The 13,522-nt window shown below is 40.2% G+C and overlaps 1 protein-coding gene across 1 annotated transcript in view; it reads left to right on the top strand.

Moving 5' to 3' along the window:
- The window catches only part of LOC144268210 (scavenger receptor cysteine-rich domain-containing protein DMBT1-like), a 36,375-nt gene extending 22,853 nt beyond the window's left edge, over positions 1-13,522 (top strand). Inside the window, exons 3-7 of the mRNA XM_077822861.1 lie at positions 3,932-3,973; positions 4,195-4,527; positions 7,978-8,274; positions 8,797-8,826; positions 13,044-13,522. Coding sequence (XP_077678987.1) covers positions 3,932-3,973; positions 4,195-4,527; positions 7,978-8,274; positions 8,797-8,826; positions 13,044-13,522 — 1,181 coding nt within the window. The remainder of the gene's footprint in view (positions 1-3,931; positions 3,974-4,194; positions 4,528-7,977; positions 8,275-8,796; positions 8,827-13,043) is intronic.

Below are 13,522 nucleotides of genomic sequence, written 5' to 3'. Positions count from 1 at the left end.
AGGTGGTTCCAGAGAGGATGGTTCTAGAGTATTCTCAGTGGTAGAAGAGGACAGGACAAGGAGTAATGGTCTCAAGTTGCAGCGGGGGAGGTTTAGGTTGGATATTAGGAAAAACTTTTTCACTAGGAGGGTGGTGAAACACTGGAATGCGTTACCTAGGGAGGTGGTAGAATCTCCTTCCTTAGAAGTTTTTCAGGTCAGGCTTGACAAAGCCCTGGCTGGGATGATTTAATTGGGGATTGTTCCTGCTTTGAGCAGGGGGTTGGACTAGATGACCTCCTGAGGTCTCTTCCAACCCTGATATTCTGTGATTCTATGATCATGAAATATGAACGATATTGATGATCCCTCCTTATGACCAGCCTAGCTCTTTTAATCTATCCAGCCATCTCTCTCCCCAATCTTCCTCCTTTCTGCTGAGAAGTTCTTTGCTTTTTTACAGAGTGCTAGAAATGCCAGCCTTTTTTGTAGCTGTTGCCACCACCATTACTATTGTGATGTCAGGAGAAAGGAAACCTTGTTCTACAAGGTTCACTGAATTCAGCGTGGTAGCCGTGTTAGGTCTGTATCAGCAAAAACAATGAGGAGTACTTGTGGCACCTTAGAGACTAACAAATTTATTTGGGCATAAGCTTTCTTGGGCTAAAACCCACTTCGTCAGATGCATGGAGTAAAAAATACAGTAGGCAGATATATATACATAGTACATGAAAAGATGGGAGTTGCCTTACCAAGTGGGGGGGGGGGTCAGTGCTAACGAGACAACTCAATTAAAGTGGAAGTGGGCTATTATCAACAGGAAGAAAAATCACTTTTGTAGTGGTAATGAGGCCAATGTAATCAGGGTGGCCCATTTCAAACAGTTGACAAGAAGGTGTGAGTAACAACAGGGGGAAATTAGCATAGGGAAATTAGTTTCTAGTTTTTGTAGTGACCCATCAACTTCCAGTCTTTATTCAGGCCTAATTTGATGGTGTCTAGTTTGCAAATTAATTCCAGTTCTGCAGTTTCTCTTTGGAGTATGTTTCTGAAGTTTTGTTGTTGAAGAATTGCCACTTTTAAGTCTGTTATTGAGTGTCCAGGGAGATTGAAGTGTTCTCCAACATGTTTTTGAACGTTATAATTCTTGATGACGGATTTGTGTCCATTTATTCTTTTGCATAGAGACTGTCCGGTTTGGCCAATGTACATGGCAGCAGGGCATTGCTGGCACATGATGGCATATATCACATTGGTAGAAGTGCAGATGAATGAGCCCCTGATGGTGTGGCTGATGTGGTTAGGTCCTACGATGGTGTCCCTTGAATAGATATGTGGACAATGGGGTTTGTTGCAGGGATAGGTTCCTGGGTTAGTGTTTCTGTTGTGTGGTGTGTAGTTGGCTTGAACAACCTCTTAAACCCCATCATTTCACTTTCATCATCTTTTTCTTGCCTTCCTGAATTCTTTTTGTTTCAGGCATATTCATGCCTGCTGTAACTCAGTTACAGTTTGATGTGCTAAAGCTAACAGCCTCCATACTGACTTAGAGCATTTTAATGTCTTCAATTTTGATTTTAGGGACTTTAGACCAGCTTTCTCCATTTTAATTTTTTTAATTACCCCTTTCAAAATTTTAATTCTACATTTCACATTTTTGGTCCCTTTCTTCTCCTGAGAATGTTGAACTTGTTTATATTGCATTATTACATGGTAATAGGACAGCTAAAGGTTCTTTTTGAATCAGCTCCCATTTCTTCCTTAGGACATAATTCAGAGTAACCCAGCGTACTGTGTGCTCTAAAACTAGCTGTCCTAAGAAGTTAAAGTGCAGAAAAATTGCTTCTGTAAAACTTGTCTTCATTTGACACGACCAATTTATAGGTGGGTGGAAAAAGTCACACATTACATATTACATACACAGCTTAGGTTAAAACTTCCCCAAGGTACAATTCCTTTCCTTGTGCTTGGACGGTATTGCTGCCACCACCAAGTGATTTACACAAAAGTTCAGGAAAAGGGTCACTTGGCTCCCTGTTCCCCCAAAATATTCCCCCAAGCCTCTTCACCCCCTTTCCTGGGGAGGCTTAAGAATAATGTGAGTACCGACCAGACCCTTTGTCTCTAGGACACTGAAAATCAAACAGGTTCTTAAAGGAAGAACTTTATTTAAAGAGAAAGTAAAAGAATCGCACCTGTAAAATCAGTATGGAAGGTAACTTTACGGGCTAAAAAAAGATTTAAACACAGAGGATTCCCCTTTAGGCTCAGCTTCAAAGTTACAAAAAACAGGACTAAAACTCCCCCTTAGCATAGGGAAAAGTCACAAGCTAAAACAAAAGATAATCTAATGCATTTCCTTGCCTTTACTTACAATTTGTGTAATTTTAGATGTATTATTGCAGGTATGTTTTCAGGAGATGTTTTACCTGCTTGGTCTCTCTCTCCATTCAGAGAGGGAACAAACAAAGGCATGGTCTACATTGAGAGGGGGCGGGGGGAATCGATCTAAGTTACGCAACTTCAGCTACGTGAATAACATAACTGAAGTTGACGTACTTAGATCGACTGACCGTGGTATCTCCACTGCAGTGAGTCGACTGCTGCCACTCCCCCATCGACTCTGCCTGCACCTCTCACCGAACTGGAGTACAGGAGTTGACAGGAGAGTGCTCGGGGTTCGATTTATCGCGTCTAGAGTAGACACGATAAATCGATCCCCGCTGGATCGATCGCTGCCTGCTGATCCGGCGGGTGGTGAAGACATACCCAAAGAGAGCCCAAACAAAACCCCCACCCCCAGATCTGAAAGTATCTTCTTTCCTCATTGGTCCTTTTGGTCAGGTGCCAACCAGGTTATTTGAGCTTCTTAACCCCTTCAGTACATCTGGCCAGGAGGGATTTTATGCTACTGCATACATAAAGTTGTCACCCTTCCCTTTATATTTATGACAGGACATTTCAGCTAAAATATTTCAGCTGTTACAAAAGTAAGAGTAGGGAAAACATGTTGTTTTGCCCAGGTTAAAATCATTCTTCCAACTGTTTCACTGACGAGTTCTAGTGCTTCCAGGATTGGGTGTGGGTATTTGAAATTTAGCGGAAGGGATGTGCATTTTGCCATTCATCTGAAAATTCACCCTAGGTCTCTACTTATGCTTCTGTTACCTTCCTGCAGAAACACCGGAATCCACTCCATCATGGCTCTGGTACACAACTGGCAAGTGCTAAGTCATTCTGGTTTCATTAAAATGTTTCTCTCTGATAGGGTTCTGTGCTAGAAATGTTTTGAAACTGTAGCCTGTGCTTTTAGAGTAGAATTTCCAAATGAACTGAAATGAGAGAAAGGACAGGTTGAATAGCAATACGAAGGGCAAATTTGAAACGTGGTACAGGCAATAAATGTTTTGTTGAACTGTAGAGGTCCATTACACACCCTTACTCTTGTATACTGTACCCTCAGAACACTGAGATGTGGAGAATAAATATAGTTTTTTCAGTCCAGCCAACTCTGTCATTTCTGTTCCATCACTCCCTCCCGAGAAGAGAACAAGATCTTCACGTTTAGATTTCTCTGCTAGCCTCTCTGGCCAGAACCTAAATAGGTCATTCCCCAGGAGACATTAAGGCACTTTTCTGATTCTTAAGATATGGTCATTCCTTGGTTTTGAAAGGAGAACATCTAGCATGATAACGAAAGAGAAAGGGAAAACATAGGCGTAATAACAGTGAGCAACAAGAGCTTATGAAGAACACACCTTGGGAGAAAAAAAAGATTGCTTTTTAAATGAACACAATGCATGAAAGAAGGCAGTAGAGGTAATATATCTTACTTCAGTAAGATGTCTGGTACACTGTTCTAGAAATATTCCTTAGAAGTTTTAATCTGATTTAACTTCAGTACGCTCAGGATTTGTGGGTTCTCTAATTGTCCCTCCTTTGTCTTTTCTAGCAGCAAGCACTCCGTTTCCTCCAGGGAGAACCACACCAAGTGGTAAGTGCTGTCTCGCCCTTGATTTACTAAAATTTATTTTTTTACTGTGGGATTCGACATCATACTGATCCATATGTGTGACCTGATCTGGACATGTAATCCCCAGAAGTGGTCAAATGTGGTTTCATATGTGTGTCAGATTGACCCCAGTTGTCACGGTTTTACCAAGAGGGAAAGAACTAACTAATGTGTTAATAATCATTCCCTTACATCTATTTTAGGGCTGGCATTGCGACTGGTGAATTCATTTAGCAGATGTGAGGGTCGTGTTGAAGTCTATTACGCAGGATCCTGGGGGACAGTGTGTGATGATTCTTGGGATCTCAATGACGCCAATGTTGTGTGCAGGCAGCTTGGATGTGGATATGGTGTTGCAGCAAAGACCAATGCCTATTACGGTCAAGGCTCAGGAAATATTGTTCTGGATGATGTGAGATGCAAAGGATGGGAATACAGTCTATGGGACTGTCCTCATTCAGGATGGCTCTCTCATAACTGTGGTCATTTTGAAGATGCCGGTGTCATCTGCTCAGGTAAATACCAAGAGTTTGCAAGTGTCTTGCAGGTGAATGACCACGCTTTTCACCATGTCAAAGATGTTTTTGAAAGTCACATTACAAGGTTTTCAATACATGAAATACAGTTTTTGGAACTGGATCCCATACTAAAAAGGCCACTTTTCTACTTCCTCAAACATTAGTTCCATGCTTCAATCAGGCAGCCAGTTAGTTCCATGATGACTGTGGTTTTGCTAACATAGAATAAAGATATACAAGAAAAAAAAAAGGTGAGGGGGAGGGGAATCACCCTAGGATAGCCAAGACAGCTGACATTAGTCTGAAGTTCCAAAGGGCAGCATCTGTCAACCAGGGTTAGTTTTCTGTTCTGGTAACCTCACTTCCTTTGAAAGTAGAATACTGTAGTGGTGATAGGGCATGGAAATGGGATGTGGGAAACCTAGATTTTATTCATGACTCTGCCATGCCACTTAGCTTCTTTTGGCCTCATTCACCAAAAAAGTAAAATAGGGATAATAAATATAATATTGAGCAAAACTGATATAAATATAAAATCTTGCAATTGACACCATGCTCTCTCTGACTGAAGGGACGTCTCTTGAACAATGGATGATGGGATCTCGTTTTGGATCTATTAAAATGTCAATTTAAAATAATGTTTAGGCCATGTCCTCAGTTGATATAAATTGGTGTAACTCCAGTCAAGCCAATGGATCTACACTAATTTACAGCAGCAAAGCACTGGTCCTGTGTGTTTCCTTGGTTCTTTGGGGCATTCAGAAATTAGCCAGTTGTATATAAACAGCTTATAAGTCATCTTACAACCTTGAATAAATACTGAATAAAACACAAGCAAACATACAAAATTCCCAAACTATATTCCCATGTCATTTTGTGCTAAAGGAAAGAAGAAGAAAATTTTGTGCCGCAATATTCATAAAAAGAAAAGGTTTCTAAGAAAGTAATTTAAAATATCACAGTAGTAATACAGAAAATTTGTGTATATTAAGCAATAAAATAATTGATTCTTGTGTCCATATTAAAAAATTATCTATTTTTGTCTTTGTTTTCTCAAAAGAGAGCACTACACCCACTTATGAAACTAATACAACCATTCCTGACACCACAACTACGACGCCAGAGCCAACCACCACCTGTAAGCCCTATTTTATCTTTGTTTTACTAATGTTGTATCTATTTTATATAGTACCCACCTACTGAAAATATAGACTAGAATTTTACAGTTTAATGACCATATTCACTGAAATGAAATCACTAGCACGAGGACTGGATGATGGAGCTAGGCTGTTCTCAGTGGTGGCAGATGTGACAGAACAAGAAGTAATAGTCTCAAGTTGCAGTGTGGAAGATCTAGGCTGGATATTAGGAAAAACTATTTCACTGGGAGGGTGGTGAAGCACTGGAATGGGTTACCTAGAGAGGTGGTGGAATCTGCATGTTTAGAGGTTTTTAAGGCCCGGCTTAACAAAGCCCTGGCTGGGATGATTTAATTGGGATTGGTACTGCTTTGAGAAGGGGGTTGGACTAGATGACCTCCTGAGGTCTCTTCCAACCCTAATTTTCTATGATTCTATGACTTCAGAAGACTAAGCATATGAATAATAACTGTGGGCAACATGAGCTTTGGAAGAATGCATCATAGGAGAAAAAAAATGATCACTGTTTTTGAGAAACAGAGTGAATGAAGAAGGCCGTGGCTGTAATGTATCTGGACTCAGATGTAAGACATCTGGTCACTATATCAGAAACATTCCTTGGACACTTTAGTTAGTATTGGCTTGAACCTAAGTATTGTCACATGGATTAAAATAGAAAGATGAATGCTTAAAGAAGCATTGTGATGTGCAGCAATGTATCAACTTGAGTTGTAGCGAGCAGAGATTTTTCGCAGGGACTGATCCCAGAGGAGGGTTTCAGAGGGGGCTGGTAATATCTATGGGTGTCTGAAGTCAGAACTGCTCTGATATGCTATCGTAAGCCTGGAGGCAGCAGCTCCTCATGGGAGAGAATGTAGTCACAGAACAGCCAGCCCCTCTCACACCTTGCCATAAACCTCCCTTTCTGCAGGGGTATAGGGAGCACCGCGAGCGGAGTTTTGTGGCACACACAGTGTGCACCCCCTACGAAGGTCTTTCTAGTGCCAAACAACATTGGATGTGAGAAAATTATGCTTTCTGAACAAGTTACTACGTTTATACAGGAAAAAAGATAAAGCTTTCTAGAAGCCTAAGTATTTTGTACTAATATAGTTTGTGTTGTGTGCTTTTTTTCAGTTGAAACAATCAGTGATGGTGAGCCTGTCTACATACAGTATTGTTTACATTTATATTGATTTTAATTTGCAATGTTATGCATTTAGCTAACAACTTTCTGTGTTCTGGTTTGGAAAATGACAATGCCCTGTGAATTTAATTATGATTGTCATGAAATTGAAGCCTTGGAAATATGAGTCAGCAGTGTGCCCTTGTTGCCAAGAAGGCCAATGGCATTTTGGGATGTATAAGTAGGGGCATAGCGAGCAGATCGAGGGACGTGATCGTTCCCCTCTATTCGACATTGGTGAGGCCTCATCTGGAGTACTGTGTCCAGTTTTGGGCCCCACACTACAAGAAGGATGTGGATAAATTGGAGAGAGTCCAGCGAAGGGCAACAAAAATGATTAGGGGTCTGGAACACATGACTTATGAGGAGAGGCTGAGGGAACTGGGATTGTTTAGTCTGCGGAAGAGAAGAATGAGGGGGGATTTGATAGCTGCTTTCAACTACCTGAGAGGTGGTTCCAGAGAGGATGGTTCTAGAGTATTCTCAGTGGTAGAAGAGGACAGGACAAGGAGTAATGGTCTCAAGTTGCAGCGGGGGAGGTTTAGGTTGGATATTAGGAAAAACATTTTCACTAGGAGGGTGGTGAAACACTGGAATGCGTTACCTAGGGAGGTGGTAGAATCTCCTTCCTTAGAGGTTTTTCAGGTCAGGCTTGACAAAGCCCTGGCTGGGATGATTTAATTGGGGATTGGTCCTGCTTTGAGCAGGGGGTTGGACTAGATGACCTCCTGAGGTCCCTTCCAACCCTGATATTCTATGATTCTAAATGAGAAGTGAGTTTCATGCTTGGGAAAAATAGTTCAGAGTGCTGGATCACAAAGTCTCCTATTCATTCACGGAAAAAGCACAGCACAAGCCGTGGCTACGCGGGCCAACATTCCTCATTTGGTGGGACCTCTCGTGTGAGGCACATTGACCACTGAGTCCTTGGCCTCTCTGCTGAGATAATCATGTCAACTAGGATAGTGCTATGGCCAACGAGGAGCTAAAGGAGGGGCACTAGCTTCTCAATAAATGGCATTGCATTGCCAGTATGGGACAAATTTTAATTGGTAACCAAAAAGCATTAAAACATCGCCATGTGAAAATGGACAAATAGTCTAGCAATCAATTGATTTGTGTCTTTCACAGAGCTGGTGCTAGGACTTGCAAATGGGCCAAACCACTGTGCAGGTCGTGTTGAAATCCTTTACTATGGAGGCTGGGTAAAAGTTTGTGGTGATTTGTGGGACATGAACGATGCACGAGTTGTGTGCAGGCAACTGGGCTGTGGCGAGCCTGTTGCTGCTCTGAGAAATAGCTATTTTGGAGAAGGCTGGGCAAGTCCTTGGATGACTAATGTGAACTGCATTGGCTCTGAAGACTTTTTGTGGTCTTGCCCTTATGAACACCCACACTATTCATGTGGCGTTTATGGAGATGCTAGTGTCATATGTGCAGGTATGTATTCTCTTTTATTGCATATCTGTAGCTTTTATACTCAGCGAATCAGCTTTGTGTTTGTTGTAAGATAGACTAAGGATTGTACTTTTAAAAGTTTTGCTTTACACTTTTTCTTTCAGTATATATCATATTCTTAGCAAAAATACACTTCAAATATGTAATCCATACTTTAAAGGAAAGTTCATTAGGTGTTGATGCAGATTATACCGATGAGTGATATCACGAACCATCTAGTGTGTGTAGGTCAGGAGTTTTATCAGCTGGGTTAGTATGGTCCCAATCCGACATCCCTTAAGGTCAAGGGATATTTCTCCATTAACTTTAGTGGGATTTGGTTTGAGTCACAGGAAGCAGAATTTTATTATCCGTGGGTTAGTCCAATGATTAATATAATTAAGTTTTTGTAAACATGGTGTTTCATGCTTCTGCTTTGTTGATTTGAAACATGACATCCTCAATGAAGGACCCATCCAATAGGAATGTCCCAGGTCTAAAAGTCTGATGTTTCTACATCAACAGGTTCTGGACTAACAGCGCCTCCAGAAACAGGTAACTCAAGATTTATACTTTGCCTTGTAAATTATGGACTTGATCCTATTAGATGCTGAGCAATCTGGCTCTAATTCAGCAAAGCATTGAAGCACAGGCTTAAATGTATGCCCTTAAGTAGTCCTATTGCAGTCAGTGAGACCACTCATGTGTTTAAATATTTTGCTGGACCAAAGCCAGACTGCTCAGTACCTGGCTGAATAGGTTCTATATGTTGAACTGCGCATCTCCGGAATCTGTACTTGAGTGTCTAAAGGCGCTTACAATGCAGGTATAATAGACGGGAACTCTAACCAGAAGTGTATAATACTGCTATACAAGAGGCTGAGCTGCTGCTATTAAGAAATGAAACAAAGGAGCTGTTAGATGCAATCTCTTACATTTTTTTCTTGCTGAAAAAGAAACAATGTAATGTTTTGAAAGTATTGGTCTTCATTGTAGGCACTGAAAAGTTTTATCTCCTTTGGTTGTGGCTATTAAAACTGTAATAAGTACTCCTCAGGGAATACAGGAAAAAGCTGATGTACCCAAAACTATAGTTGTGGGCATGGAATTCACAAGAACTACACATCTAGATAAGCCCCTGTTTAGTTGATACTAAATAATAAGAAAGGAAAGATTCCTTCCAGAAGATTCTGTGGCACCACTTTATATTTGGCTCTGTAATAATGTTTAGTCCAGATCCTCACCCCATTTGAATTGGTGTGGCTGATCCAAGTCAATGTATCTACTCCGTTGTACACCAGCAGGGGATGTGGCTCTGCGAGATTCCTTGACTATTTGGACATTCATCAAATTACCCAGTAATAAAGAGATGAACAATTGAGAAGACACCTTTAAACTATAATAATTGTTCAAAGAATAAGAAACAAACAAACACAAATTCCTTCACCATATACTAGGGCTGTCGATTAATTGCAATTAACTCACACAATTCACTCAAAAAAATTAATCATAATTAAAAAAATGAATGGTGATTAATCAGAGTCTTAATTGCACTGTTAAACAATAGAATACCAATTGAAATTTATTAAATATTTTTGGATGTCTTTCTACATTTTCACATATATTGATATCAGTTACAACACAGAATACAAAATATGCAATGCTCACTTTATATTATTATTTTTGATTACAAATATTTGGTCTGTAAAAATGATCAACAAAAGAAATAGTATTTTTCAATCCACCTCATCCAAGTACTGTAGTGCGATCTCTTTATCGTGAAAATGCAACTTACAAATGTAGATTTTTTTTTTGTTACATAACTGCACTCAAAGATAAAACAGTGTAAAACTTTAGAGCCTAGAAGTCCACTCAGTCCTGCTTCTTGTTCAGCCAATCACCAAGAGAAACAAGTTTGTTTACATTTATGGGAGATAATGTTGCCCGCTTCTGATTTACAACATCATCTGAAAGTGAGAATAGGCGTTTGCGTGGCACTTTTGTAGCTGGCATTGGAAGGTATTTACATGCCAGATATTTTAAACATTCATATATGCCCCTTCATGCTTCATCCACCATTCCAGAGGACATGCTTCCATGCTGATGGCGCTTGTTAAAAAAATAATGCATTAATTAAATTTGCGACTGAACTCCTTGGGGGAGAATTGTATGCCTCCTGCTCTGTTTTACCCCCATTCTGCCATATGTTTCATGTTATAGCAGTCTCGGATGATGACCCAGTATGTTGTTCATTTCAAGAACACTATCACTGCAGATTTCACAAAATGCAAGGAAGGTACCAATGTGAGATTTCTAAGGATAGATATAGCACTCGACCCAAGGTTTAAGAATCAGAAGTGGTTCCAAAATCTGAGGGGGATGAGGTGTGGAGTATGCTTTCAGAAGTCTTAAAAGAGCAACACTCCGATGCAGAATCTAGAGAACCCAAACCACCAAAAAAGAAAATCAATCTTCTCTGCTGGTGGCATTTGACTCAGATGATGAAAATGAACATGCATTGGTCTGCACTGTTTTGAATCATTATCAAACAGAACCCGTCCTCAGCATGAGCGCATATCATCTGGAATGGTGGTTAAAGCATGAAGGGACATATGAATCTTCAGTGCATCTGGCACGTAAATATCTTGCGACGCCAGCTACAACAGTGCCATGCAAATGATTGTTCTCGCTTTCAGGTGACATTGTAAATAAGAAGCGGGCAGCATTATCTCCTGCAAATGTAAACAAACTTGTTTGTCTGAGCTGTTGGCTGAACAAGAAGTAGGATGGAGTGGACTTGCAGGCTCTAAAATTTTATATTGTTTTATTTTTGAGTGCAGTTTTTTTGTACATAATTCTACACTTGTAAGTTCAACTTTCATATAAAGAGATTTCACTGCAGTATTTTGTAATGGGGAAATTGAAAAATACTGTTTCTTTCGTTTTTTTACAGTGCAAATATTTGTAATAAAAATAAGTATAAAGTGAGCACTGTACATTTGCTCTTATGGAGAAGTTGTTGTTCTCTCTCACCAACGGTACTTATTTCAGTAAAAGATATTATCTGACTCACTTTGTCTCTGTTACAGAGAAGTGCCATAGAATTTAATAGAAAATTATACCCTATCATTTTAACTGTTCTATAGAGTTTTTCATAGGCATTGATATTCCTGCTATAAAATTCTATATGGTGATTCAAACACCGATAGAAAGGGCATCATCACTATTAAATTTTATAATTTTTAGAATAACTAGCAAACTCTACTGAGTTCCTATAGATGTAATGTCTGTTAAGTCCAAACCCTTTTCCATTGACACCCCTCCTAGTTTACCTCTTTCTGCTCTGAAGCTCCTTCCATTGGTACAGAGACATTTCCATGATTTTTACTTTTGTTTGTTTGCCTGTTTTTGTTGAGCTCCATTATCTAAAGTCCTGCTATTTGTCTAGGACTTTTCCAGGGGATCTCAACCTGCCCCATCTCCTGTTCAGCTGCACTTTCTTCCCTGTTCTTTACTACCAGATGCAGAGTTGTGCTTGTATTATTCACATCCCTGGCAGATGTGTTCGTCTGAGCTGAGCGCTCCTTTGCACTCATCCTGCTAATTAAGGGTTTGATAGTTCCATAATGGCACAGCCCTGCAGTGGGGGTGGTGGAGAGCCAATACAGGGTCCTAAATTAATTTTTTTTATCGCGATTAATTTTTTTGAGTTAATCACGTGAATTAACTGCGATTAATCAACAGCCCTATATAAAAGTTCTAAATATTATTGTTGTTATGTTGATTTATAATATTTATCTTTAAATTGTTCAGGAGGTTTTCTTAAGGAGCCAATGTGCATTCAGAGGCTGGGATTTAGAGCATGTTTTGCTGTTCCTCAGCTCTTGCATATCGTTGGCTATTTCTATTGCAAATTAATGTTCATCTCCTTGATAGCACAATAACAGGATCCATTGTCATTGTCATAAATGTCTTCTCTAATTGTGCCTTTGTCTTACTACAGTGAGCACCTCTTTCCCTCCAGTGAGCACCACTCTAGACAGTAAGTGTTGTCTCACCTTGTTTTAATAAAATTTCTTCTTTTACTATGGGATTCGGCACCATCGACCTGATCACAAGAACAGCCCTACTAGTTCAGACCAGCAGTTCATCTAGCCCAGAATCCTGCCTTCTAACAGTGGCCAATGCCAGATGCTTCAGAGGGATTGAACAGACAAGGGAAATTTTGAGTGATCAATCCCCTGTCCCAGCTGCTGGCAGTTGGTGGTTTAGGGACACCCAGGGCATGGGGTTGTGTTCCTGACAATCTTGGCTAATAGCCATTGATGGACCTATCCTCCGTGAACTTCTCATTCTTTTATGAACCCAGTTATACATTTGACCTTCACAACATCCCATGGCAATGAGTTTTACAGGTTTACAGTTTTCATCTATTCCTTTCATCATGATTCCCATCATTCTGTTAGCTTTTTTGCCTGCCACTGCACATTGAGCAAATGTTTTCACAGAACAACCCGTGATGACTCCAAGATCCCAATTTTGAGTGGTAACAGCTAGTTAAGATGCCATCTTTTTGTATGTACACTTGGGATTACTTTTTCAAATGTGTTTTTCTAATGTTGATCCAGAAATGTGATCTGGCCATGGAATCCCCACAGCAGTCAATTGGATTTCCATACATGGATCAGATTCACCCCAGTTGCCAGAAAGTTATGAAAAGGAATGAAACTATAACGAATGTGCTAATAATCATTCCCTTACATCTATTTTAGAGCTGGCATTGCGACTGGTGAATTCATTTAGCAGATGTGAGGGTCGTGTTGAAGTCTATTATGCAGGATCCTGGGGGACAGTGTGTGATGATTCTTGGGATCTCAATGACGCCAATGTTGTGTGCAGGCAGCTTGGATGTGGATATGGTGTTGCAGCAAAGACCAATGCCTATTACGGTCAAGGCTCAGGAAATATTGTTCTGGATGATGTGAGATGCAAAGGATGGGAATACAGTCTATGGGACTGTCCTCATTCAGGATGGCTCTCTCATAACTGTGGTCATTCTGAAGATGCCGGTGTCATTTGCTCAGGTAAATACCAAGAGTTTGCAGGTGTCTTGCAGGTGCATGACCACGCTTTTCACCATGTCAAAGATGTTTTTGAAAGTCACATTACAAGGTTTTCAATACATGAAATACAGTTTTTGGAACTGGATCCCATACTAAAAAGGTCACTTCTCTACTTCCTCAAACATTAG

The sequence above is a fragment of the Eretmochelys imbricata genome, chromosome 7, assembly GCF_965152235.1.
Source record: "Eretmochelys imbricata isolate rEreImb1 chromosome 7, rEreImb1.hap1, whole genome shotgun sequence".
Taxonomy (NCBI): Eukaryota; Metazoa; Chordata; order Testudines; family Cheloniidae; genus Eretmochelys; species Eretmochelys imbricata.
The sequence above is the reverse complement of the archived record's forward strand: the minus strand, read 5'-3'. Positions and strand labels throughout refer to the sequence as shown.